Raw genomic sequence first — 25977 nt, 5'->3', positions numbered from 1 at the left:
AAGTCCTTCCATCTACATATAAAAAGTAAAAAAATTGACAGGGTATTAATTTTCTGACAGTTACCTTTTCTTGCACTCTCAAACCTCTATCCCATCTGAAAAATGCACAGGATTACTGTATGTTAAACAAAGATCTTCACAACAGTGGAGCTCTGAACATGAAAACCATAAGGACATTGGCTTCTTTCATTTTCTGGGAAAACATACAAAACATTTTATTTGAGTAATTATCCTTTATGATGTAACATTTACTTCACTGAGTAAATGGCACTAGTAGGATTTTACATCTCTTTTTCTTAATTAGGCAAAGCTAACTAAGTTATCAGACCAATTGAAGAGCCATCATGACAAGTTGTTGCCAGAAGCTGAATAATTTACTCCAGTGGCAGGAGACTGCTGGAACCAAAAAGGATAAGCAAGAAAAAATATGCAGTACACCCCGGGACAAAAATTCCCCAGACTGCACTTGAAACACAGCAGGAATGACAGCAGTAGCTATTTCATCTCTCCAAAACTGTATACATCTAAATATGCATCTGAAAACTCCAAATCAACAGAACACAAACCATAGACTCATCCTACTTCTAGCCAGTGAAAGGTGAAAAAGTCTTTTTGCTTTAGCAATAGAACAGATACAGGTTTCTACAAGTAACAGGAGTTCATTCGTTCCCTTGGCCCTTGTTCACAAGTACTGCTAGTCTATACAGTTCACTATAGTTGTAACCCACTGGCATTGCTACTGCCCTTGCCTTCCCTGCACAGCAAGACTGGAGCACACTCACACACACTCATCAGAAAGCTATTATCCCTCTCCACAATACTGAAGAGGCTTACTTCATTGACCAAAAGCACAAGCAGGAGGAGAGACCTTCCAGGATTTCATTCTTTTCCCATCCAAAATTTTATGGTATACTAACACTTCACTTGCAATTATGCTGCTGCAAATTTGATTGAATGGTTGGTATTTGTACACACTTCTGATTAGTCTTAATGAAGAGAACTGCAATTATCTGGTACCTCTTTTCTGTGGGCCCATGTTAAACTGAAAACATAAGTAGAATTTCTACTTGTGAAAAAGCAGAGATAGCTATAATTTTCTAAAATCTGCTCAATACACGGAGAGCACACTAGTTGGGGACATCAAAAGCAGAATGTCAACCCCTTCATGGGAACGACATCCCTAAGGCATACACCTTCATATTCTTAAAAAAATTAAGAAAAAAAAAAGTACACAACATTCCTAGTCATAATTCCATGTAGTGGTTAGTTAGCAAAAAAATCCAGCTGTTACTGGCAGGTGTCCAATGCAGACAGTTACTCTGTCTATTAATTTAGTATTACACTGTCATTGAATACCTCCTATATGTAAAGCACTTGGGTGAACAGGTTTTGTGTGACAGAAACTTTCCAAATCCCAAGACCAACCTGCTGCACGTAGGATGTACGAGTCTCAAATCAAGTACATTTGAGTTAATTGTAATTCTATGTTTAAAAGTTGAGTCTTTTCACAGGCTCCTCTCTGAAAGAAAAGGAACTACTCTGGCACTTTTCTATCCTATCCCAATCTTGAGTTTGAGAAGTGATCAGTTCCAAGATCTTTATGATCCCAGAAAAGTTTAAAGCACCTGGCCACTGTTCACCTTTACATAGTCAACTGCCCACAAGCTTACTGCAACATTTCTTCACTATTAGCCTTGTGCAGCTTTTCTTTCAGCTCTCTTTCTCTTCAGTTGCCTTTAATCCTTTCCTTTAACTATGCAGAAAATGTAGGATGAAGGTGAAAAAAACCAAACTGTTAAGCAAAAAAACAGAAAATGTCTCCTTAGGAAACAGATGAGAGGTTACAAAAAAATGAATCTTGATTTCTTTTGGGAAATAAGAAAATACAAACATGACATGACAGTTTCAAGGATAGCAGGCATGCTCAGCTAGAAGTCAGATGGTCAATAGATCTGAATTACATCATCCCATTCATCAACAGGCCAGACACCATTGTACTGCACGTTGGATGGCGAGCTTTTCCAGTCCCATGTCTTCACAGGAACCTTCCAGTCTGGGCCATAGTTAGCTTCAACATATTGAAGAGTCTCACAGGGCACATGTACCTTGAGTTCTACAAATTCAGTCCAACACAGAGTAAACTTTGGAAATAGATACCTGTGTTGTAACAAAAGAACATAGTCAATTGCAGAAGACTGATGCAGACCTCTAGCCAAGTTCATAGAGAAAGTAAGCAATTGCAGCAAGCGGCCAAGTTACATTTAGAATATTTTTTTCTTATTTCTTAGCTTCCTCTCTATGAAATACTATTTACATACTGGACAGGAGTGTTACTATAAACACTAACTAGTTAATATTTGCCAAGGAAAGAATATTTCTAACTCCTTTGGTACTTATTCCCATAGCACTCTGTCACCTATATGAAATCACATAATCACAGTTTCTACTTTTCTACTTACAAACTGGATTTAACAGGTACCTCATTTAGATGGGTGTCTGGAATGTTATATATATTATTTGGTAGAGGACATTTTGATAAACGCAGCGTTAAATAGTTTATTATGAGTCAGGTTCTTTTCAAAAAGAAGTTTTACCTTTCTTCAGTCTTCACAAAGCATGCACTTCTTCAGTAACCATTTTGAAGTACAGTGCCAGTCTTGAAGCAGCTGCAAACAGTTAAGATACAGCTACCACCCTTTCAGCTTTTTGAAACATCTCATCCCATTGAAATTTTTAAAATAATTAATTCTGCAAAACCAACATTGTTCAGTACCTGCTGCTTTCTGTAGAGGGGCAAACACAAGTCCTAACTATGCATATGCTTGCAGCAGTGGAAGTTCACAAGGAAACTTCACAGTTTGATCAGAATTATACCCTATGGGAGCATAGTGTCAGTGCTAAATGTGTTAAACATGTAAATACCGAATCCTACATACTATTTCCACAGAGGATGACTCCCACTTCTGGAACAGTGAAGTCTTCCACAGGAAAAAAATTGAGCTTAATATTCCTTTTCATAGGTTAAAATTAAACCATGCACACTGATACCTTGTGTAAAAGGTTAAAAGATTCATGCCCTTTGCATTAACTATCAACTCCACATGCTCTTCTAAGTTCTTACTGATCTAGAAAGTCATGTTTGCAGACTTCAAAAAAAAAAATTACCACAAAAAAAATATACTAGGCTATAAGAAAAGGAAAGTGTTTTATAAAATCTGGAGTTCCAAAAGACCTGTAATATCCTAGGATACAGGAGCTGGAACATAGTACAGGTTCACACCTACTTTCTATTCTCACATATTAGACCAGTCATACCAAAGGGGGGAAATAAAAGAAGGGGGTCTGAAGTACACAAGGTCTGATGCTACAGAGGAATTTTCAAAGAGCACATCAACTCCATTGGCATGGAAACAGCTACTGCAATTTGAACAGAACAGAAGCATGAAGAAAAAGAAAATAATTTCTTTGCCAGCTTCCTCCACAGAACGCACCACACAGAATCCTTCCAAATCATATATGAAAAGCCAGCCATTTAGCTGCTTTGGAAGAATATGAAATTGTTGCTGCATTCTAAGAAAAATACTCTGCAGCATACCACATTTTCTATGGGAATATTCCAAGAACTCCTCCTATTGCTAAATGTGTCTTTTGACTCTGGTCATCAAAACATCTTCCTGAATCCTTGTTTATAATTTCAGAAGAAAGATAACTAACACAAGGACTCAGATATTAGCACCATTGCGACGGCAGAGCTCACTAGGTTGCCATTAGCTAAATATAAGCAAACGCATATAAAGATAATGAGATCCTATGTAAGTCAACAAGGCTTTCAGCTGGTCTGTAACTGTCTTTTTCTGACTTATGGTGGATGATGAAAAGAATATCTAATTATCAAAATCCATTTGTTTCCTCAGTAGGAAACAGTAGGAAGGTGTTGCAAGCACTTGATGATTTAATACTGAAAGGTATGAAGCAAGAAATATGGGACTCTATTTAAAATTCCACTTTCAGAACACAAACAACAAAAAGGTCTGCAGTAGTCATCTGTGTTGCTGTCAAAACAAAGAAGTCAGTAAAGCATTCCACATTATTATGACAAAATCCCAAAATATAGGGTTTACTTTACAAGAGCAGTTGAGGCTTTCTGCAATAGTGCTCTGCCATTAAGACATATGCCTAAGGATTTACTTCATATTGCAAAATTAACTTATGCAACAAACACAGTTTTAGAGACTTCTTTCTCATCTATTTATTTAAGTCAAAGGTTGCCATAGTCCAAAAAAATATCTGCTTGATAGATGACATGCCAGCTTTGCTTTCAATACAAAAGCGTGACAGACATGCTTGACAATTTCATGACAGAACTGACATATGACAAGCCCAGCATCTCTCTAGTAAGGCACAGCGTTATTCTCTTTCTAATTCTCTGGCCTCACGGTAACTATCCTCTGATAACTGCCTTTGCCACAAGATGCACAGACCTTGCCAAGCAACAGCACACAAAATACCAACACTTAACATGAACTTGTTAAATTTATTTCCTACTACAGGTACAAATCCAGTTCATACTTAAATTTCTTGCCCGATTTGGCCTGTGTTCCTCCATTCCATATGTGGTCATCCTCTTCATAGAAGAAAAAAATATCAAGTTTGACACCATCTTCTCCCTGGAAAGAGAGCTCCAAGCTGTCTTCTACCTGAAATACAAAAAAATACACTGTACAAACTCGTAAAAATGCAAGAGTACTTATGTCAGCAGGTTTCAGAAAACAAATGTATTCTGGTCAGGTATGCTGAGTAACTCCTAACAAAAGAAAATGCACTAACACTACAATTTCTTGTGGGTGTTCTGAGGTCTGGGGGGTTTTTTTATGCCTTAAGAACACTGTAAGTTTTCTGCACCTCGAGGGGACAACCTTCTCATTCCTTCCTTTAGACCGCAAAACTTCAGCAACATTTCTTTGTCCTCTACCACAAGCAAAATAATCTCAGTGAATAAGCACATGCTTAGTAGATGTCTTTATTTAACACACTTTCTCTACAATGAAACTCGCAGCAGTAATAATACATTAACTTCACTGTAGCTGAACCTTCATGTTCCTGTAATTTTGTTTGTGTTCTCTACCATTTTGCAGTCTATTCTGAAAACCCTAAACAGAGATCCACATAAGCTAATAATGAGGAAGCTCAATGTCCACCTCAAGTCATCCGTCCCTTTCAGCTCATTTTACATACAGGGTTATAGACCTGCCACCAAGCCTCCTGTATGATAAGGCTCATCTAGTCTAAAAGACTAAATTCTACCTTGCTGGTTTCTCTAGCACAATTGACACAGAACTGACCCTTTAGGACGTACTAATAACTTGTTCTGAGATGGAATTCAGATTCCACAAAACAGGGCTGAAGCTATTAAGAAGGGTTATTTTCTAATTCTTTCCAAGAGAACACACAAAAAACAACAGGATTCTATGTTTAAGTAAAACCATAACGAGCACATATCCACCAAGGAGTCTCCTGACTTCTAAATAAGTGATATGTAGCTGTACTCAAAACTATGAACCTACATAAAGACAAATGAAGCAAATTGTTCATTATCTATGTACCTTGCCAAATTTGTGCTTCAGTGGTAACCCTGCTTTCTGAAAGGCTGGAATGATATCTGCTTTGTAGTCCTTTATGAAGACACCCAAATCCACATCTTTGCTGTGAGGAATGACATTGCACTGTCTATACCAGCCTGAGGAAATTAAAAACAAAATCAAACAAACAAAAAGCCAACAAAACCAAACCTCTTTAATTCAGGAACATAAGAAAAAATCTGTAGAACAAAAGCAACATAGATATGAACTGCCATAACATCACCAGACAGAGATCTTTGAATGAGGCCATAAACCCAATTTCTGCCTCTGTACAGTATGAAATAAACTACATGGCAGAAAACAAATAACTACTGCAGTCATTTCCTTACAGAAAGCCAAGAATGAGAGAGAAAACACTAACTCTTTCAAAGATAAAATATTTGCAGTTTTCTAATTAAAATGTCTTTAAAGGAAAAGTATTCCTTATCTGGGTCCAAATCTAAGGGGCAATGAACAGTTACAGGGCTACAGCTGTGCTTTTAATTTGAAGCTATTATTTTAAATAGTATCTGAAACATTAATCGTCTTTCAATCACTACTGCAAAGAATAGGACAAGAAGTGGGATATCTTTTTGTCTGTTTCATTAAGTAAGCTTTTATATTCAGAAAACTGTATTCCCAAGGACTAAACAAATACAAAATCAAATACAAGCCATATCTGCACACACCTGGGTTTTCACAGCTTATTTCAATAATAAAAGAAACTTCACCAGTAACAAGATATGACTTCCATCTTCAGCAGAATTGGAAACTTGCAGTATCCACTTTAAGAGGCTGACATTTTATGAAAAAGATGTGTTGAAGATAAATAAATATGGAAATATATGGAAACTATATTTTTAAGTCATTTATAAGCACCAAATTGCATGGGAATTAAAATCAGGTAAGAGTACATAGATAGCAGAAATATGTGCCCATCACTGTTTTTCAGCCTGCATTTCAGCAAGTTCCAAGTCACACAATTTAAGGAACTGATGATTACTTTCTAAGCAGTGATCAGTACAACATGGATAATGGCTAACAACATTGCATGCTTCACTGAAAATTTGATCAGCATCTCTCAGGCTCAGGTTTCTGAAGAAAAAACATTTTGTCAGGAGCAAAAAGACATGCTTCAATACAGCTAATGTCACAGTTTATTTTCCAACCCAATACACTTAGCCTCAGGTAACACCACGAGCAACAAACAATGAAATGTTTAAAATTTAAGATTAACTTAAAAATTCAACATAACACAAGTGTTTTACCAAGGCATGTTCCACTGCTTAACCAGAACCTTACTCCTAAGTTATTAAGTGTCAAGACAGCCAGATGGAGCAGGGATTTTGCCTTTTTTCTGAAGTCCACCACATCAAGAGAGGCATCATCAGGATACAACTGGAAGGCAGAGTAAGCAAGTTCTTGTCAGATAGAAAACTTGTCCCTTTATTTTTCAATGTGCTATGAGAAAATTACCTTTAAAAATTTACTTAACTAATATATCTGGGCAGTACATATTTTCACATATACATCCCTATCTGAGAACGTGCACAAGAATGAAAAAATTTAAACTCTGAAGCATCAATCATCTGTTTTTCCAAACTAGCAGAATGCAAAGTCACAGTAAAATGGAGTAAGAATATACATATTAGACACTGATTTCCAGCACTTGACAGCAACACAGATGAACTCTAGATCTGCACATGTATAAGTATCTAGAGTCCAGGGGTAAAACAGGGACAGAATCAGCTACTTCCAGCACATTATTTATGTTTATTGGGCGCCACCAGCTGTTACACTTGGATATCAACAACTTCCACCATAGAATACAAATGTTTACAGAAAACCATGCCCAACTTCCAGCAACAACTGTGGCAAGATCTCCTAATGCAATCGCAAAACCAATCTATCAGTCTGGGCAAACTTGACCAAATCAAACTCAGGAATAACACACCACTTAGCTTCACAACTGATTTCATTATGGACTCTTGGGATACAAACAGCTGAAACAAATAGCTGCTTTCCATAATTGATGCCAGCTGCTTATTTCAATATTAAAGCTCCAGTAAAGTTTAATGTACCTTCTGAGGCACATTTTCTCTGACTGTGGCAAACGCTGTCTGGACATTTTAGAGCTGAAGTGAGGCAGGCTTACAATTTCTGTCCTTTACAGGGAAACTGACAACACACATAAAACCCTAGGCATAGCAGCGCTCCTGCTGCACAAATGAGGAGTTACAGCCTACTAGACCAAAAAAGGATGATGTTTCTTTCCCTGAGATGTCCCATCCCCAAGACCTCAAATGTCTCAATAGAATCTCCAGTGTCCTTTTCCACCCTGCTCCCTTTTATGAAATCAGAGGTGGCTCAAGTTCAGTGACCTGATTCTGACTCCACAGCCTCAACTGTAGTACCACTTGATACCTTGGTTCTGTTTCAAAGGACAAAATGCTCTCCATATACCAGAAGGTTTTCTATTACTTCCTAAATCAGGTAGCAGTATTCTAAAAATTCTCTAAAAACACTAAATGGTCAAAAAGCAGTGAAACATGTATTTACAGGAAACCTATTTAGTAGTAAGTATGTGTCCAACAACTATGGACAAATTGTTTGCCTCTTCTTTTCAAGGTTTTGGAAAATAGAAAAAAAATCAGTCACAAATAAAAATCGACAGAAAAATGAAAAAGACCACAATTTTCAGGTAAAGTTTTAGTTTTATTAGCACTTACTAAACTCCCTGGACTGAGTCACAGAGGCTGTATTTAGCTTTATGTATGAGAACAGTCCCACCCATGTATAAAACCGTGAACTGTTTGTAGGTTTGGATCAATCATTTAAAACACACATTACATCCCATGAGACACTATCTGATCACTACTAACCTGAAAGAAAGCCCGAGCTTCTCTGTACCTACATTCAAGAAATCTAGACTGTGATATCTCCTCCAGAAAACTGTATGGGTTTTTTGGAATTTGAACTTTTAAGTCATCAATGGAAACAAGCTGAAGTTCTGGCCTGAAAGGAAGGAAAGAAAATATATTAACCCATTCAATTCCTTTATAAACCACAAGCCACTTCTTATTCTAGCTCAGGTTAAAATCTTAATGCATACTACTGGCAGTGATTCCTCTGTCCAAATCTACCCAAAATAGATTATATAAGAACAAGAAAAGCTTCAATGCATGCCTCATACACTTCAGAATTTTGTTTTAAATGAAATTCTGTGTCTATAAGCCCATAGCTTTCTTTATGAAGGTTCTTCAACACTGATTATTTGTACAGTTACTGTATAGTTTTCTTTGCTTTTTCTCTTCATTTGATGTTCCATACCTGTATTAAATATTTTTATATGTATCATTATAGAAAGAACACCAAATATCTATCAGCTAGTACTAAATCTCTTGCTGTTTCTCCTTTACATCTGTGTTGAGCACAGATGGCTGTAAGCGGATTATAAACTTTTAAATATATTAATGTAAATCACTGACTGGTATATTAAACCTCAGTCAGGACCTTGACTTCTCCATCTTTCTATCTTCTTCAACTCTGATACACAGCAACTTTCTCTAAAGCACAGTCATTCATCTAAAAATGGTGGAAAGCTCTTGTTTTCAGGTAAACAGAACTGGATTTACCTTCATAACTTAATTTAGCACACTTTTGAGGACTTAACCATACACTGTTTAAACTTTACAATCTGACTTTAGGAAAGAGAGTGGTTTTATATAAAGGAGAGAAAAGTTTCTTTGGAAATGCCATAAAAGCTTCTTCCCTCCTCTGTTCTGAACTCACTTTTCATATGCTCCAGGGTAGTGACCAAAGTGGAGTTTCCGGAAAGGCACAAACTTTCTGTCCATATGTTGCTTGAGTCTCAGAGGGCCATGCCAGAGATAATTACCACTCCTCTCATAGAAGACCACCAGGTGAATGGCATGAGATGCCAGTTTAAATATATAGTGCAAGGGAATTTCAACCCCTGACAGGTCATCCATCCCGTCCAAGCGAGGGTCCTTGTTTATAATTTTTAGCCACTGGAACCCCATTTTCTCAGCAGTTCTAAAAAGGCCCACCTAAAAATTAGAGAGTGGGAGAGACAGAAAGAGAGAGAGGAACTAAAGAGAGAGAGAAGCTAAAGCAAAATTGAATGCTAAATGCTTTTTATCAACTGACATTAATCTCCATTTAAATTTTCCAATCAGACTTAGGCACAAACTATTAAAAAATTTCTAAGACCTTAACGACCAGCATTCACAAGCAAAACCTGTATTTTTTTATCTCAAATTTTGCCCCTCTAGCTACCCAACAGAACAAAAACATCAACGTTGTAAGCCATACTTTGACTAGGTTTACTCCTTGCCATAGCACTTTTTCCTGTATCCTCAAGCTACTCTTTAAAGCTATTGTGCAGAACTTGGCATTCATATGTCCTTGAACAATGGTAATGCTACCACAAAAGCCATTACTGCAAAATCTTATTTTAGAACATACATAAATATTACTCAAAACTCAGCAAAAACTGAACGTTGCACGAGGCAAACAGGCTTTCATGTTTCCATAGAAAGTAAGGAATTAAATTCTAGATGACAAAAAGACCCAATGCGAAGGCCTTTTCAATTACACTCATGAACTGCTTCATAGAGGCACATCAGCTTCTCCTTTGGATGTCACAGAGGAACACAAAAGAATGGGGAGATGGATTTATAGTCATGTGCTGCCACACAACCTGATCCTCAGTTTCTTCAATTCCTCTACAGGTATGAGGTAAAACAACTGCCTGATCGAATCAGGTGCCACGATTCTTCACCTGAAAGGTATTAGTCCAGTAAAACCATTGCAGACAATTTTAATGTCTCCTGCTTTTTCTTAATAAAAAACCAGAAAAAAATACGTTTGTCACTTATATGACGCTTAACTGATAAAATAAACCCACATTCAATTGTGCCCTTCATCTCATGCTACATCTCTTTTTTTAACACACCCATTTAAAAAATCTCAGAATAAAAAATAAAACCAGAGATAGCAATCTGCTAATCGACAAAATAAAATTACAGAATCACAGAGTCACCATGTCTGGAAAAGATTTCTAAGATTACTGTGTCCACCCAGGAAAAAGAAAGAACAAAACACTGAAGTGCCTCATCTACATGTTTTTTTTAATATGTATAGGTATACCTTCAGGTACAGTGACTCCACTGTGTAGTGAAATGAGGCAACCAGGTGCCACTAACTACCATGTAGTGGGCACGAGTTCGTCTTAAGCCTACCTGTGCCTGATTAGGGCGGGCCCCAACTGAGCATGAGCAGGACTGGGGGGCCAATAAAAGGTGAGCTTCCAAACGCAGGCTGAGCTCATTCCTGAGCAAGGCAGCAGAGAGGTTAGTTGATTCTGGAGCAGTAGCACTGAGCCAGGCTAACCAATCCTGAGGGCAACAAACTCAGGGCACTGTTTGTGCACTTCTGCTGGAACACCTGTTGGACCTTGGAGCGCCGTGCCCTAAAAGAGGTTCATCTTGCAACACCACTACCTCTCTGGGCAGCCTGTTCCAGTGCCTGGCTACTCTTACAGTAAAGAAATTCTTCCTAATATCTAGGTAAAACCTCCCCCAGGGTAACTTCAGGCCATTTCCTCTAGTCCTATCTTATTTAGGGGAAGAGGTCAGCACTCACCTCACTACAACCTCCTTTCAGATAGCTGTAGAGAGCAGTAAGATCTCCTCTCAGCTGCCTCTTCTCCAAACTAAACAATCCCAATTCCCTCAACATTTCCTTACAGGACTTGGTCTCAAGACTCTTTACCAGCTTTATTGGCCTTCTCTAGATGGCTCCAGCACCGCAGCCTCTTTTTTTGTAGTGAGGGGTCCAGAACTGAGCACAGTACTCCAGGTGCCACCTCACCAGTGCTATGATGCAGGCATGATCACTATTCCTAATGCAAGCCAGGATGTTGTTGGCCTTCTTGGCCACCTGGGCTCACAGCTGGATCATGTTCAGCCACCTACCAACCAGCACTCCCAGGTCCTTTTCTGCCTAGCAGCTTTCCAGTCACTCCTCCCTAGCCCTGTAGCGCTGCATGGAGCTGTTGTGACCAAAGTGCAAGATCTGGCATTTGGCCTTGTTAAAACTCATACAGCTCATAAAATTCAACACCCCTGCCTAACTTGCTGTCATCTGTAAATTTACAGAGGAAGAATTCAGTCCCTTCATGTAGATCATTGATAAATATAATGAACAAGACCAGCCCCAAAACTGAGCCCTAAAGAACACCCCTGGTGACCAGCCACCAACTGGATTTTACTCTATACACTGTGACTCTCTGGGCCCATCCAGTTTTCTAATCCTGAGAAAAGTACACCTGTCTATGCCATGATTTGCTATCTCTAGCAGAATGCTGTGGGAGACAGTGTCAAAGGCTTTATTAAAGTCTAGACAGACAACATCCACGGCCTGTCCCTTATCCACTAGGTGGGTCACCTGGTCACAGAATGAAACTAGTTTGGTCAAGCAGGACCTGCCTTTCCTGAACCTATGCTGGTTGGGCCTGATCCCCTGGCCGTCTTGTACTTGCCATGTGAGCACACTCAAGATGAATCTCTCCATTTTTCCAGGCACAGATGTGAGGCTGAAAGGGCTGTAGTTCCCTAGATCCTCCTTCCAGCCCTTCTCATAGATGTGCATCACATTGGCTAGCCTGAAAATGGTGTTAAGTACATTAATGTACTACAAAAAAAAAAAGCAAACCAGTGGACGAGGATAATCTCTCCAGCCTTGTCACATCACCAGCCCAGGGAAGGGCTGGTGGGGAATGTTAAGATCATGCAGCCTTGGTTGCAGTGACCATGAAATGGTGGAGTTTAAGATCCTCCGGGCAGCACAGAAGGGAGTGTTCAACAAGCTTGAAACCCTCAATTTCTGAAAGACCAATTTTAGCCTCTTCAGGAATCTCCTTGGTAGGGTATCATGGGACAAGACTCTGGAGGGATTTAGGGTCCAGGAAAGCTGGCTGACCTTCAAGGATCATCTCCTCCAAGCCCAATAGCACTATGTCCCTAAAAAGAAGAGATCAGGAAAAAAGGCCAGGAGGCTTATATAAATGAACAAGGAAAGCCTGGCAAAATCAAAACAAAAGCGAAATTCACAAAGGGTGGAAGCAAGGACAGGGAGCCCAGGATGCTTACCAGAAAATTGATTGCAAAACCAGAAATCAGATTAGAATAGCTATAGCCCTGATGGAGTAAAATCAGTCTAGGGACGTTTAAAGATAACAGAAAAGGATTCTACAAATATATCAGAATACTCAATGACTTTTTTGCTTCAGCCTTTACTGGTAACCACTTGAACCATGTCACCAAGTCATAGATGAAAATAGCTGGGCCTGGATGCATGAAGAAGTGCAGGTCAGGGAACACCTAGAGAACCTGAAAGTGCACAAGTCCATGGGACCTGATGAGATAAACCCATGGGCCCTGAAGGAACTGGCAGCTGAAGTTACTAGCCATATCTGAGAAGTCATGGCAGTCTGGAGCGGTTCCCACAGACTGGAAAACAGGAAACATAACCCTCATTTTTAAAAAAGGGAGCAAAGAAAACCCAGGGAACTACAGACCAGTCAGTCTCATTTCTGTGTCAGATAAAAAAATGGAGCTGATTCACTTGGCGTTTGTACTAAAGCACATGAAAAAAAAACTTATCAGTGACAGCCAACATGGCTTCACTGAGGGCGAATTGTGTCTAACAAATTCAGTAGGCTGCTCAGAGTTACATCTCTGGTAGACATGGGAAGAGCAACTGATGTCATCTATCTGGACTTATGCAAGTCATTTGACACTGTCTCAAATGACATCCTTGTCTCTAAAACGGAGAAACATGGATTTGATCACTTGCTGGGTGGCTAGAACGTTATACTTAAAAGAGTTGTGATCAAAGGTTCTGTGTCCAGCTTGAGACAGCTGAAAAGTGGAGTTCCTTGGGGATCTGCTCTGGGTCCACTGCTGTTTAACATCCTTGTCAGTGACATGAACAATTGCACTGAGTGCACCTCCAACAAGTTTGCCAGTGACACCAATCAGTATGGTGCAGTGGATTCAGTTGAGAGAAGGGATGTCATCCAGAGGGACCTTAACAGGCTTGAGAAATGGGACAATCCAAACTGTATGAGGTTCAACAAACCCAAGTGCAAGGTCCTGCACCTGGGTTGGGCCAATCCAAGGAAAAACTACAAGCTGGATACAGAGTGGCTTGAAAGTAGCCCTGAAGAGAAGGACTTGGGGTGTTGATGAGGAGAAGCTCAACATGAGCCAGCCATGCACTCATGAAGCCCAGAAAGCCAAATGTATCCTAACTTGCATCAAGAGGAGCATGCCTAGCAGGTCAAGAGAGGTGATTCTCCCCCTCTACTCTGCTCTTGTGATACCCCATCTCAAATACTGAACCCAGTTCTGGTGTCCTACCACAAGAAGGACACTGATCAGTTGGAACAAGTCCATAGAAGGGCCACAAAGATGATCCAGGGGCTGGATCCCCTACAAGGAGAAGCTGAGGGTGCTGGGATTGTCCAACCTGGAGAAGACACCAGAGGAACGTTATAGCTGCCTTCCGGTACGTGAAGGGAACCTACAGGAAGACTGGAGAGGGACTTGTAAGAGTATTCAGAGACAGCACACAGGGAAATGGTTTTAAACTGAAGGACAATAGGTTTAGACTAGATCTCAGGAAGAAGTTCTTCAGCATGAGGGTGGTAAGACTGGAACAGGTTGCCCAGAGAAGGCTGCCCAGAGAAGCTGTGTATGCCCCCTCCCTGGAGGTGTTGAAGGACTGGCTGGACAAGGCTTTGTGCAACCTTGTCCAGATAAGAGGTTGGAGTAGATGACCTCTAAGGGCCCTTTCAACCTAAGCCATCCTATGATTCTATGATTACTTCTATTTCCTCCTTGATAGATCCCCAAACAGGAGATTTATTACAGCTTTAACTACATAACAGAATAAAGGCTTTTCTTCTTCCTAACAGACCATGTTCTGCTTTCTTTTTGGCATGGCCTCCTATTACAAGTTTTCATGAAAATTGCAGACAAGTTCTAAAAACTTTTAGTTATCTGTAAGTGATTTATGGTATATCCAGGCTAGTGCCTGAACCAATTTACTTTTAAAAATTGTTTGCTCTACCAATAATACCTTTACAAAATTTCCACACAATTAATTCAGCAGCCTTAATACAAATATGAAAGCATTATGTCACAAAATCTAGATCAGTCAAATATATTAAAACAAATGTGAACTGAAAAAACCCCCCACTTACTTCATGTTTCCACGTCTTGTCCAGCAGTGCAAATGTTGTAAAGTCTCTTGGAGCACAAAAGTACTTGCATTCTGGACTAGGGACGTCAAGAGAACTTCTGATCTGTTCGATGTCTTTATCAACCAGTCCCAGAATCAAAGGATCAATCAAATACACTGGTATATTGTGACTGGATATTAAATCTAGGAACTTCTTAACCACATGCTGTTTGACACAGGATAAAAGTGTAAGTTAGAAACTCCAGGTTCAAGCATAGGAAAGTTAATACATCAGAAAACCATGCAGAGGAAGAAAAAAAACCAAACAAACAATAACCCACTGACAGAAAAAAAATCTTATGTCACAATACATTTTCTGAGTGTGCACTTTACTGCCTTCAAGAACAGGCTGCTCTCACACTTTCCTCTCTTTTTTACTCTAAGATTAGAGTAAAAAACTTCAAGCTTCAAGTATAACTTACTACAAGTTAAAACACTCTAGCTCTAGAGTGCTAGACTTAAGAACAGTGTCCAATGTCTAAATTCTTTCCTGCTCTAGACTTACTTGGAGAGCACTTGTACAGTCTGGAGACTATAGGATGAGATGTGATGCAAATGTGGGTGCTGAGGAAGCTGGCTGATTTTATAACAAGAGTGGTATGCAACATCATGACAAGCCATGATGATCAGAACCTGTTTCTGAAGTCTGAGAAAAGGCAAATTTCATATCATTTTCAAAGAAGACTTAATTTTAGTTGGCAGAAAGCTTCTAGAGGAAAAGCCCCTGGAAAGTCACATTAAAGCATATGAAGGATAAGGATGTGATTGGGAAAGCCAGCCAAGGGCACAAGTCTGTGCGCGAGGTGAGATCAATGGACACTGTTCATACCTTGACTTTAGCAAGGCTTTTGACCCACTCCTAAGCAGTATCCCCAAAACTCATGTATAACAACTGCTGTAGAAGAAGAGTGCTTCAGTGAGAAGGTAGAAAGTGAGTGCTATCCAGCCTTTGGATACTAGTGCACACAGGTCATTCAACCACAGCAACACTGCAAGAAGGTCCTGTGCCTAATGAGAGCATTTATTAACTTGACTCATTGGAGAATTTTAATCAAGTATATATAAATGTCCCTGGCACACAGATTTATAGCAATCATAGCCACCCTGCTATTAAAAATGGAGCTGATGTATATAACTATAACAGTTAAATGTAATTTTAATTATCATTCTAATAAAAAAAATATTTGCTTGGAACTGTCAGGCTTTATGTCTGCTACATCTCAAGGACTGAAGCAGAGGTGTGGTAAGAGAAAACGATGGTCTACTGCCCAAGCTACTTGCACACCAAGCTGACCCTGACTTTCAAATTGAAACTGCTCCTGTCCAGTTGCTGAGTCTGTTCCATCAGAACAGGCTAACCTCCAATTCCAGTACAAGACTTTGGATTCAGAGACATAGAAACATGAATGAAGACAGAATTTGAATTAATAAAGAGAATCTAGGCAGCAGCACATGCTACATGTGCTGTACGGGTGTTAGCGAGTACAGGCTGTTGGTGACTTCAGCTGTATGGCACTCTGAAGGTCAGAGATGTGCTAGCATTAGCTCTTCAACTAAAACTAGCAAATCAGACTGATACACAGACAGGAAATCTGTGCAAAAATATCTTTTTTCCCTGTCACTTCTCCAGGGAAAAAACCATTATTAGTTGAAACTTAACTAATTGGTAGAAAGAAATGTTAACAGTGTTCAGAAGAAACATTCAGACACAGTATTTTAGACTCATCCCAGACTCTGAAGAAAGCTCGGACTTCCAACAGATCCCTGGCAGGACTGTGGATCATTCTCCTTTGCTACCTAAGATCTTATATCAAGTTAAAGATCAATGAGAACTTTGTTCACAGACTGGCAGATTGAAAGACCACTGTGACCGTGTCACCTAACACCTAGCAGGTAGTTCCAAGGGGTACCATGTCAAAGAATAGCAAGACATTCCTGGAGCATGAAAGAAGTCCACAGAGAAGTAGGTTTGGATTACTCCTAAAACCAGCTCTTAACTAGAACATCTTTCTTCTTGCTTTGCAGAAACCAGACATTTAAATGGCTATTTTTGCTAACTAGCAACATTATCACATCCAAAGTGAAAGGCAGCTAGCTCCCAGCATAAGGTTCTCTTTAATTATCTGTGCTGCTTTTCTCATGGGATATCTGTTAACAAAAGACTTTTGTACAAGCGTTTCTAATCAAATGCTAACTACAAATGTTGTAACTGAGTTTCTGATTCCTTGAGGCCAACATGATGTTTTGGTTGCACTCAATCCCTCAAAACTTAAGAAATACACAAAAAAATGACAACATTTCGAGTATCTAATGGTACTCATAATACTGCTGCTGAACACTGGAAAACAGAAATGGCATTTTCCTGCTTGTGAAGAGCTTTACAATGCAGCATATGCAGGTACCACAAAACAGTGAGCAGCAAGATAAACAAATGCAGGGAGCAGAAGGGTATTCTGTGACCTGAAACCCGCAGCTGGCTCTTTTACCATGCTACTGTCAAACAAGATGCATGTCAAACAAAAGCATCTTTTCAATATTCTGCCTGAATGAACATGAGAGTCTGCACCAAAATTTCTGTATCAGAAAGAACACATTTTGCTTCTTAAAACATTAAAAACACTACTAAGGACTGTGCAGGCAAAGACTGCTGAACTGTATCTACGTCTCAATTCCATTTAAAAATTACCATAGAATCATAGAATGCCCTAGGTTGGAAGGGACTTATTAAAGGTAACCTAGTTGCAATGAGCACGGACATCTTGAACTAGACGGATTGGGTTGCTCAGTGCCTCAGCAAAACTGACCCTGAATGTCGCCGGGGGTGGGACCTTCATCCCCACACTCTGGGCATCCTGTCCCAGTGTTTCAGTACCCTTACAGTAACGAACTTCTTCCTCACGTCTAATCCAAATCTACCTTCTTCCAGTTTAAAGCCATTACCCCCTTGTTTTATCACCGTATGTTGTTATAAAATGTCCCCAGTTTTCTGGGGCCTCCTTCAGGTACTGGAAGGCAGCTATAAGGTCTCTTCATAATTTTACTCACTAAAGAAAGTACCTTTTAGTCATTAGTGCCAGAAAATTTCCAGTGAAAGGGAAACAGAACTGGACCCCGAGTCTGCAATTCTATGTGAGTTCTCTGTGACTTGCAGAAGGTCTGTATGAAACAATGACATTGTACATACCCATCTAGTGTTGTCTTGGCCTGATTGGCTTCCTCTGACCTTGGAAAAAATTGCACCATTCTAAAAATATCAAAAAAGGGTAGGGAAAAAGAAAAGGAAAAAAGTGAGTCTCAACTGAACCACTGCTTCAGATTTCTTAACAGGAGATTCAGCGTAATTTATCCAGTTAGTACTTTTTATTTATAGCTGTGATTGTGTCTCTGGTCACTCAACTACAGTACCAAATATGAAATTATAAACAACTGCTCTGGTTTAGTGTGTTTAGAAGGACAACATAAGCCTTGGAAACTTCCAAGCATGCAAGAATTGCATGATCAGGCCTCAAGTTTTTAAGTCAACATGCTGGTAAATTTAAAATAGGAAGATGACAAACACAAACACTACTAGGCAAACACCACTGGGGGAAAGACAGCAGGACTATGCCTCAGTCTTTCCAGACGTAGTTCTAAATAACTAAATTTGAAAGACAATTTATTCGTATGATAATGTCAAGGAAGTTAATGGTTCAGATTTTAACTTTTCAAAAGTATGAAGAATTTCTCCTTTATTCCTTGTTGTTTACAATCAGAAACCATAAGAAAGAAGTCAAATGTGGTTCCACCTAGTATGAAAATGCCTGTATTTTATTAAGAACGTCCTTACCAAAAGAAAACAAACTCAGGAAACATGATACCTATGTGGTTGTTCTTTAAAATTACTAGGAGTTGCATTTGCATTGCAGTTACAACCTATAAAGCCACAAAACCCCCACATTTAATTTACAGAAATATTTATCTCTTTTTCTGCTGCAGAAGATCACACTCAACCAAACATTCCACAGGTGGTACATATACAGAGTTTAATCTATAATATATAGAAACTAACGAACATTGAGTCATAAAGCACTAAGACAGCTGCAGGAAAAAGTGGGGTTTCTTTTAAAAAACACCAGTCTTTAATAACCTGCAACCAACAAATGCTGCTCCCTTGTTTCTTCTGAAAAATCGGTAAGACAGGGTTCACAGGGATGGTACTGAAGCTCACTTTCAATAAAAGTCATTTATCAAGAAGAGTAGGAAGACTTGTAAAGGTGAAAAGTCTTGGTATCCCAAATCTGCAGCAGAGAACATTGAACAGCATCGATTTTAGAATTAATGGGAAGCCTCTGGATGAGAAAACGACATGTGTATCAGCCTGACATTTGTATCGCTGCAGCCCCGAACTTGCTCGGGCTACCGAGCTGCTCCATGTCAGTTCTACAGGACCTGCTAGCCATATGAGGGAGCGTTAATGTCGCTGAGGGACCTTCGAGAGAGGTGATATTACCCTACGTTATTCCACGACAACAAGCCTCTGCAGGCTGCTCTCTCTTACCTTCTGCGACAGGTAGAACTTGTAATAGTACAACTGGAAAAGGAGGAAAACCAGGCTGGTCAGAGAAAGGAGCGCCAGGACCACGTTCTTGTTGATTTTCTTCATTAGTCTTCGGGGCGCTCTCGATCACCGTCTGGGAGCAGCGCGGCGTCGCTCATCATCTGTCGCTTCCCAACTCCTTCCTGTGCGCCGGCAGAGTCGCGTGGGGTGCCGAGCCGAGCAGGGAGCCGAGCGAAGCAGAGCCGAATAGGGAGCCGAGCCGAGCGGGACGCCGAGCAGGCCCGAGCCGGACGCCGCGCCGGTCCCCAGTAGCGCTCCGGCCCCGCGGCGCGGAGTACAGCTGCGGGGCCCGCAGGGACCGTTAGACGCAGCTCTGCGCCTCGCCCTACCCTCCTCGTTTGCACCCCCGGGCCACGGCTCCGGGCGCACTGCCGGCTCCCACTCCCCACACGGCCTGCTCCCACAGCACACCTCCCCGGCACCCGGAGAGCGCCGCCCTGTGCGCATGCGCGGTGGAGCCGAGCCCAGCCCAGCCCAGCCCGCCCTGTCTCCCGGAGCCGTCCCTCACTCCTGCCGGCATCTGAATGGCTCTGTACCCCGACTCAGCGGGAGAGCTGGCACCCCACCCCGATCCCCGCCACGCAGGACGATACAACGAGGACGTGAGATTTCACACTTCTTTATTAATACAAAAAGCTCACATCACACACAAGTTAAAGACATCAAAATACTCGTTGGGCTCCAAAGGACACCTGGCTCTGAGTGTGGGCAGCAAGAGGGCTGCACTCTGCAGGGGCGAGGGATGACGCGCTGACAGAATACCTGAGTTATGGTAGCTGGGCAGAACTGCACGGGCCACACGCTCAGCTGCACGGGCCAGCCTGGGAGGAAGGCGCACAATGGCAGCTACGGTGTGTGCACCAGACAGACGATGGAGGATCACCCCAGCTCGGCCTCACGCCAGGGTGTGGAAGAAACCACATCCAGGCTTCCCCTTCCATCAGGGCATCCAAACTGTTCAAGTGCAGTGGGGGGCAATGATCAACAGAATTCTTTACAACTATCTATGAAATGAAGAGTCACATATATAACCTGTTATCAGACTGAAATATTGCTGTCGTATGTTCTTCCTGAGGGAACCAGTAAGTTTCTCCGGTCTTAATACAGAACAGCAGTAACATGCAACAGTGCAAGGGGGAAGGCAAGAGGATCTGTACATTAGCCTCTACTTTTTCTGCTTAGAGAATGGTTAAAGAAATAAACCTGTCACCCTCTGTCATCCATATTCGGTATCTGGAGATGCACCCATCACCAGGATGCTTTTAAATCATCCCTTCTGAAATTTAACATCCCCTGCTGCATTTCATACAGCTTTCCATAGAAACAATAAAAGCTATAGTTTTCTGATCTTTTAAGATCTCAAGGGAAACTTTCAGTACCTCATCCATTATTCTGAAGTTATTTTGAGTCTGAAAGACTACCAATAATTAGTTTTGGTTTGGTTTTTAAAAATTTAAATCTCATTTTGGTCATACAGAAGAAAACTCTTGTCTAGCCACCAAACAGCATCAATTCCAGAACAGAGAGGCTCAGGGAGTACTGAAGTCATCAGGCAATTTCTGGGCAAAACTACAGACCTTCAAAAGGTCTGTTTCACTGCCAAAGAACAAAGCCTCCAACCCAGCAACCAGATTCCCTAGGAAAGAGTAGCTTCACAAACTGTATGTATCCCTCTCTAGCTGCAGTACCAAACAGTACAGCAGTTGCAACAAAGTGTCACTATATTGGTAAGAGACAGATACTAGCTCAGAAAAAACTTAGTCTAAAAAAACCTAAAGTGCTTAAGGCAATTCTTCATATCCCCATTTACTAAAAACAACTGGACTAGCTGTTAGCAGCAAGAAGCTGACGTCTGTGCAAACCACTATATAATAATTCATCCTTTAAGAGTAAAAAAATCACCTGTTAACTTCATCTAGGCCATCAGTTAAACTAAAACCTGCAAGTCACAAGTCACAGTATTAGATACTTCAAGCTTTCTTTTATCTGTTAAAGAAAAATTACATTTTTACTTGGGCATATCAAATTTACCTTACAGTCTGCACTACAACTTCCTAAAAAAAACTTTCACACTTAAATGCTGTATGAACATTGGAGATTACCCATGGTTCTCTCATTACACGTTAACTGCTGCAAACATTCCCTTTCTTTCCAAAAAGGGAAATTTAAATAGGAATTGTACTGAACACCCAACATGAAACCAATGACTAGGCAGCGTGAACATGTACTAGTCTATTTTGATGTCTGCTCACTACAGTCATTCAATAGAACAAGTCTTAAAAAAAGAAGCACCTGAATTGACCTTCCACTCACTGAACACCACAGGGTCCAAGCCTGCAAGTCTCACGCTTTCACATACCACAAAATTCATAGCAGATCGCTCCCTAGAACTGCCAGTCAGGTGTTCACTACAGTAACAAGGAAAGAAAGAATAAATACTTAGATGATTACACACTCATCTGTACATAATGAGTGAAATAGATTGAGAGTATTCATTTAAGAACCACGTAACCTCACAGTATCTTTGTTTCAAGACCCAAAACACTAAACTGGCAGAGGAAGCTACAGTTAAAACTGGGATTTGCACTTTCCTCTGCAAAAGAGGTAACAGCTAACTTTATTCACAGTGCAAATATTTAGAGATGTTCAAGTTCCAAATACAAAATGAACATTAACAGCTCAACTGTCCTGCCAGCTTCATGATTTCTGAAGAGAAACAAAACTTTCTAGAGCAGGTATTAAAGCCCAGAACAAAACTTGTGTTTTCCACTGAATATCACAATCACTTCATTAGGAGTTGTTTCGAGGAATCTCTCCTCCTCTTGAAAAATCTTGATGGACACAAAGGATCCATTGATACCAATAAGATTTAACAAGATGAGATGGTCATGTTTTTATCGACTATAAGGTACACAAGAAAAAGTATTTTGGCTCTTTAGTAAAGGAGGCAATTCATTATGTACCCTACCAGAATGAGCTTGAAGCAGTTTGCAGGTGATATTAGGAAAAAGACTTCAGTTAGAAAACGGGCAATTCAAATGTGTACCTGGAAATTATTTCTAGGCTCCTGGACTTAATTAGAGGGAAGAAAGATGATTACACAGTCTACAATACACATGTAATTCTCAATGAAAAGTCAGATTTTCCATGAAGAATGTAACATGATTTTTTTTTAATTCTCCCAGAGTTTGAATAATTAGACTACTGTTACTAAGCTTCCAACGAGGAACTGAGATTATGAAACACCCAGATTCAGTATTTCACTTGATTTGTGAACAAAAAATGCATAACCATAGATCCAGAAGCAGATCTTATTCTAGCTGGAAAAGTGTTCACTCATTTTCCAATTTTTCCTTAAAACAACTCAAGGCATTAAATTAGTTGCTATAAGGGATGAATATGATCCTCTGAAAGCCAGTTTCACAACCACATATAGCTGGTGTATGGTACAGGCTAGCAAGATAAGAGTCAGATGCTATATATAAAAGCCACATTTCTGCTGGATAAGGAAATAATGCAATTTTATTATTTCTCTGGTTATCCTGAAAGTTCCAGAAATCTGGAAAGTTCCTGAAAATTTGACTAGGCTAGTCAAAACAAGTAAGAAAAAGGCTTGCCTGGGCTCAGAGGATCTTGCAGTATCACCATGCATTTAATGCCACTTCTGCTCAAAAGCCAGCTTTGCTACTCTAATTTGAGAAGTCTTAGCCCTAAAGTGATGGTAAGGTTAAATGTTTATGGGTAAGGATGAAAGAGAAGGTGTATAAGCAGATACCCTGTTGGGTGTCTATAGCAGAGCATTCAACCAGGAAGAGGAGGCAGATGATGCATTCCACAAGTGGCTGGCATAGGTGTCACAGTCACTAGCCCTTGTTATGTGGGGGTACTTCAACTCACCTGATGGCTGCCAGAAAAGTAACACTGAGGAGAGGACACAGGCTAGGAGGTTCCTTGAATGTATGAAAGGTAACTTCCTCACACAACTGGTAAGTGAGCCTACCAGAAGAGATGCCGATCTAGACCTGCTGTTCACAAACAGGCAGTAACTGGTGGGAGATGTGGCAGCTGGAGGCCTTTTTGGGCTTAGCAACCACAAAATGGTTAAGTTCTTGATCCTTAGTGAAGTAAGGAGGGCAGTAAGCAAAACCTTTACCATGGACTTCCAGAGGGCAGACTTCAGCCTGTTCAGCACATTAATTGAAAGAGTGCCTTGGGAGACAGTCCTGAAAGACAAAGGGGACCAGGAAGGCTGGACACTCGTAAAGAAGGAAATATCAAAAGCACAGGAGCAAGCTGTCCCCTGCCATAAGACAAAATGGCAGGGAATACAACTGCCTGGCTGAATAGAGAGATTTTCCGGGGGCTTACGAAGAAAAAGGAGATTTTACCTCCTTGGGAAGAAGGGGCATGCATCTCAGGATAAGTACAGGGATCTAGTTAGGTCATACAGAGAAAAAATTAGGAAAACAAAAGCCAAGCTGGAGCTCAATCTGGCCACTGTCATAAGGGACAACAAAAAAAGTTTTCACAAATATATACATATAGATATATATGAAGGATCCAGGGAGAATCTCCATCCTTGACTGGATGTGGGGAGAAGGAGGAGGGACAGAAACATTAAAATCAAGGATGAGGAAAAGGCTGAGGTACTTTCTGTCCTCTTTGCCTCCATCTTCATTAGTCAGACCAGCCACTCCCCAGGGTTTTCAGCCCCCTGAGCACAGAAATTAAGGACCTTCTATGGCACCCAGACCTGAACATGTCTATGGGGATGAATGAGATTCACCCAAGAAAGCAAGAGGGAGGTGGAAGAGAAGCTAGCCAAGCCTCCTCCTATCATTTAGCAAGTCCCGATTTAGCAGCCATCTTCCCAGATGACTGGAAGCTAGCCAATGGGATGCCCATCTACCAGAAGGGGCGGAAGGAGGATCTAGGTAACTACAGCCCTGTCAGCCTGACATCTGTGCCTGGAAAAATTATGGAGAGATTCATCTTGAGTGTGCTCACATGGCAAGCGCAAGACAGCCAGGGAATCAGGCCCAACCAACATGGGTTCAGGAAGGGCAGGTCCTGCTTGACCAAACTCACTTCCTCCTATGGCCAGGTGACTCACCTAGTGGATAAGGTAAAGACTGGGGATTTTGTCTACCTGGACCTTAGTAACACTGTCTCCCAGAGTATTCTTCTAGAGGAAGCTGGCAAATAATAGCACAGACAGGTGTACCCTAAAGCTGGCTCAAGGACTGGGCCCACAGAGTTGTAGTATACAGAGAAAAATCCAGTTGGTGGCTGGTCACCAGGGGTGTTCTCTAGGGCTCAGTTTTGGGGCTGGTCTTGTTCAATATATTTATCAATGATCTAGATGAGGGGACTGAGTTCTTCCCCTGTAAGTTTACAGATGACAGCAAGTTAGGAGTGTCGATCTGCTTGAGAGTAGGAAGGCTCTGCAGAGGGATCTAGATTGGTTGCATAGGTGGGCTGAGGACAACTCTATGAGTTTTAGCAAGGCCAAATGCCGAGTCATCCTGACAGGAAGCTGAATATGATCCAGCACTGTGCTCAAATACCGAAGAAAACCAAAAGCATTCTGGCTTGTATGAAGAACTGTGTGGACAGCAGGAGAAGGGAAGTGATCGCGTCCCTGTACTCAGTGAGGTGGCACTAAATAATGTGCTCAGTTCTGGACCCGTCACTAAAATAAAAAAAATAAAAAAACAAAATTGAGGTGCTAGAGCCAGTTAGACAAGGGCAACGAAGCTGGTAAAGAGTCTTGAGACCAAGTCCTATAAGGAAATGTTGAGGGAATTGGGATTGTTTAATTTGGAGAAGAGGCAGCTGAGAGGAGATCTTACTGCTCTCTACAGCTATCTGAAAGGAGGTTGTAGTGAGGTGAGTGCTGACCTCTTCCCCTAAATGAATAAGATAAGACTAGAGGAAATGGCCTGAAGTTACCCTGGGGGAGGTTTTGCCTAGATATTAGGAAGAATTTCTTTACTGTAAGAGTAGCCAGGCACTGGAACAGGCTGCCCAGAGAGGTGGTGGAGTCACCGTACCTGAAGGTATTAAAAAAACATGTAGATCAGGCACTTCAGGACATACTCTAGTGGGCATGGTGATCTCTCTCTCTCTCTCTCTCTATATATATATATATATATAAGGTTTTTATTTTATTTTGGGGAAGGGAGGGAGGTTGACAGTTGGACAGTGTGATCTTATAAGTCTTTTCAAACCATGACAATTCTGTGAAGCTAGCTAGAGAGAAAAAAAGCTTAAAGATGTTTTAACAAGGGCACCACCACCCCTTCTCTGGGTAGATGGATTTAAACTGTATCAGCACCCAAAGATTCAGTTTACTATTTGCATTTGAGCAACAATGTGAATTGCTGATTACCAGAATCCAAGTAGAATAATGCCACAAAACTCAAAAGTAAA

General features: G+C 40.8%; 1 protein-coding gene across 5 annotated transcripts; it reads right to left on the bottom strand.

Moving 5' to 3' along the window:
• Positions 1-1203: 1203 nt before the first annotated feature.
• Positions 1204-19965, bottom strand: FKTN (fukutin). 5 transcript variants are annotated; one of them, XM_008497539.2, is made up of 9 exons: positions 19486-19965; positions 18133-18192; positions 14911-15114; positions 9411-9688; positions 8501-8633; positions 6887-7016; positions 5604-5737; positions 4570-4697; positions 1204-2157 (listed from the first exon to the last, which is right to left on the bottom strand). In XM_008497539.2, exons 1-9 carry the CDS (start codon positions 19588-19590, stop codon positions 1944-1946), a joined length of 1386 nt encoding a protein of 461 aa, XP_008495761.1. In that variant the 5' UTR covers positions 19591-19965; the 3' UTR covers positions 1204-1943. The 5 variants fall into 5 exon arrangements, with proteins under 5 accessions (XP_008495761.1, XP_030323253.1, XP_030323252.1 ...); XM_030467392.1 differs by lacking the exon at positions 1204-2157 and adding an exon at positions 2597-2666; XM_030467394.1 differs by lacking the exon at positions 1204-2157 and adding an exon at positions 2853-2875.
• Between the last annotated feature and the right edge of the window lie 6012 nt (positions 19966-25977).

Source organism: Calypte anna, chromosome Z, assembly GCF_003957555.1.
Source record: "Calypte anna isolate BGI_N300 chromosome Z, bCalAnn1_v1.p, whole genome shotgun sequence".
NCBI lineage: Eukaryota > Metazoa > Chordata > Aves > Apodiformes > Trochilidae > Calypte > Calypte anna.
This window is presented reverse-complemented; position numbering and strand designations above follow the sequence as displayed.

Coding starts and splice junctions, on each gene's coding strand:
- FKTN (XM_008497539.2), bottom strand. CDS start 19,590: ATGAAGAAAATCAACAAGAACGTGGTCCTGGCGCTCCTTTCTCTGACC. Junction 7,017..8,500: donor AAGCTCGGGCTTTCTTTCAG/GTTAGTAGTGAT, acceptor TCTGCCTTCCAG/TTGTATCCTGATGATGCCTC. Junction 2,158..4,569: donor AAATCGGGCAAGAAATTTAA/GTATGAACTGGA, acceptor GTTACAACACAG/GTATCTATTTCCAAAGTTTA.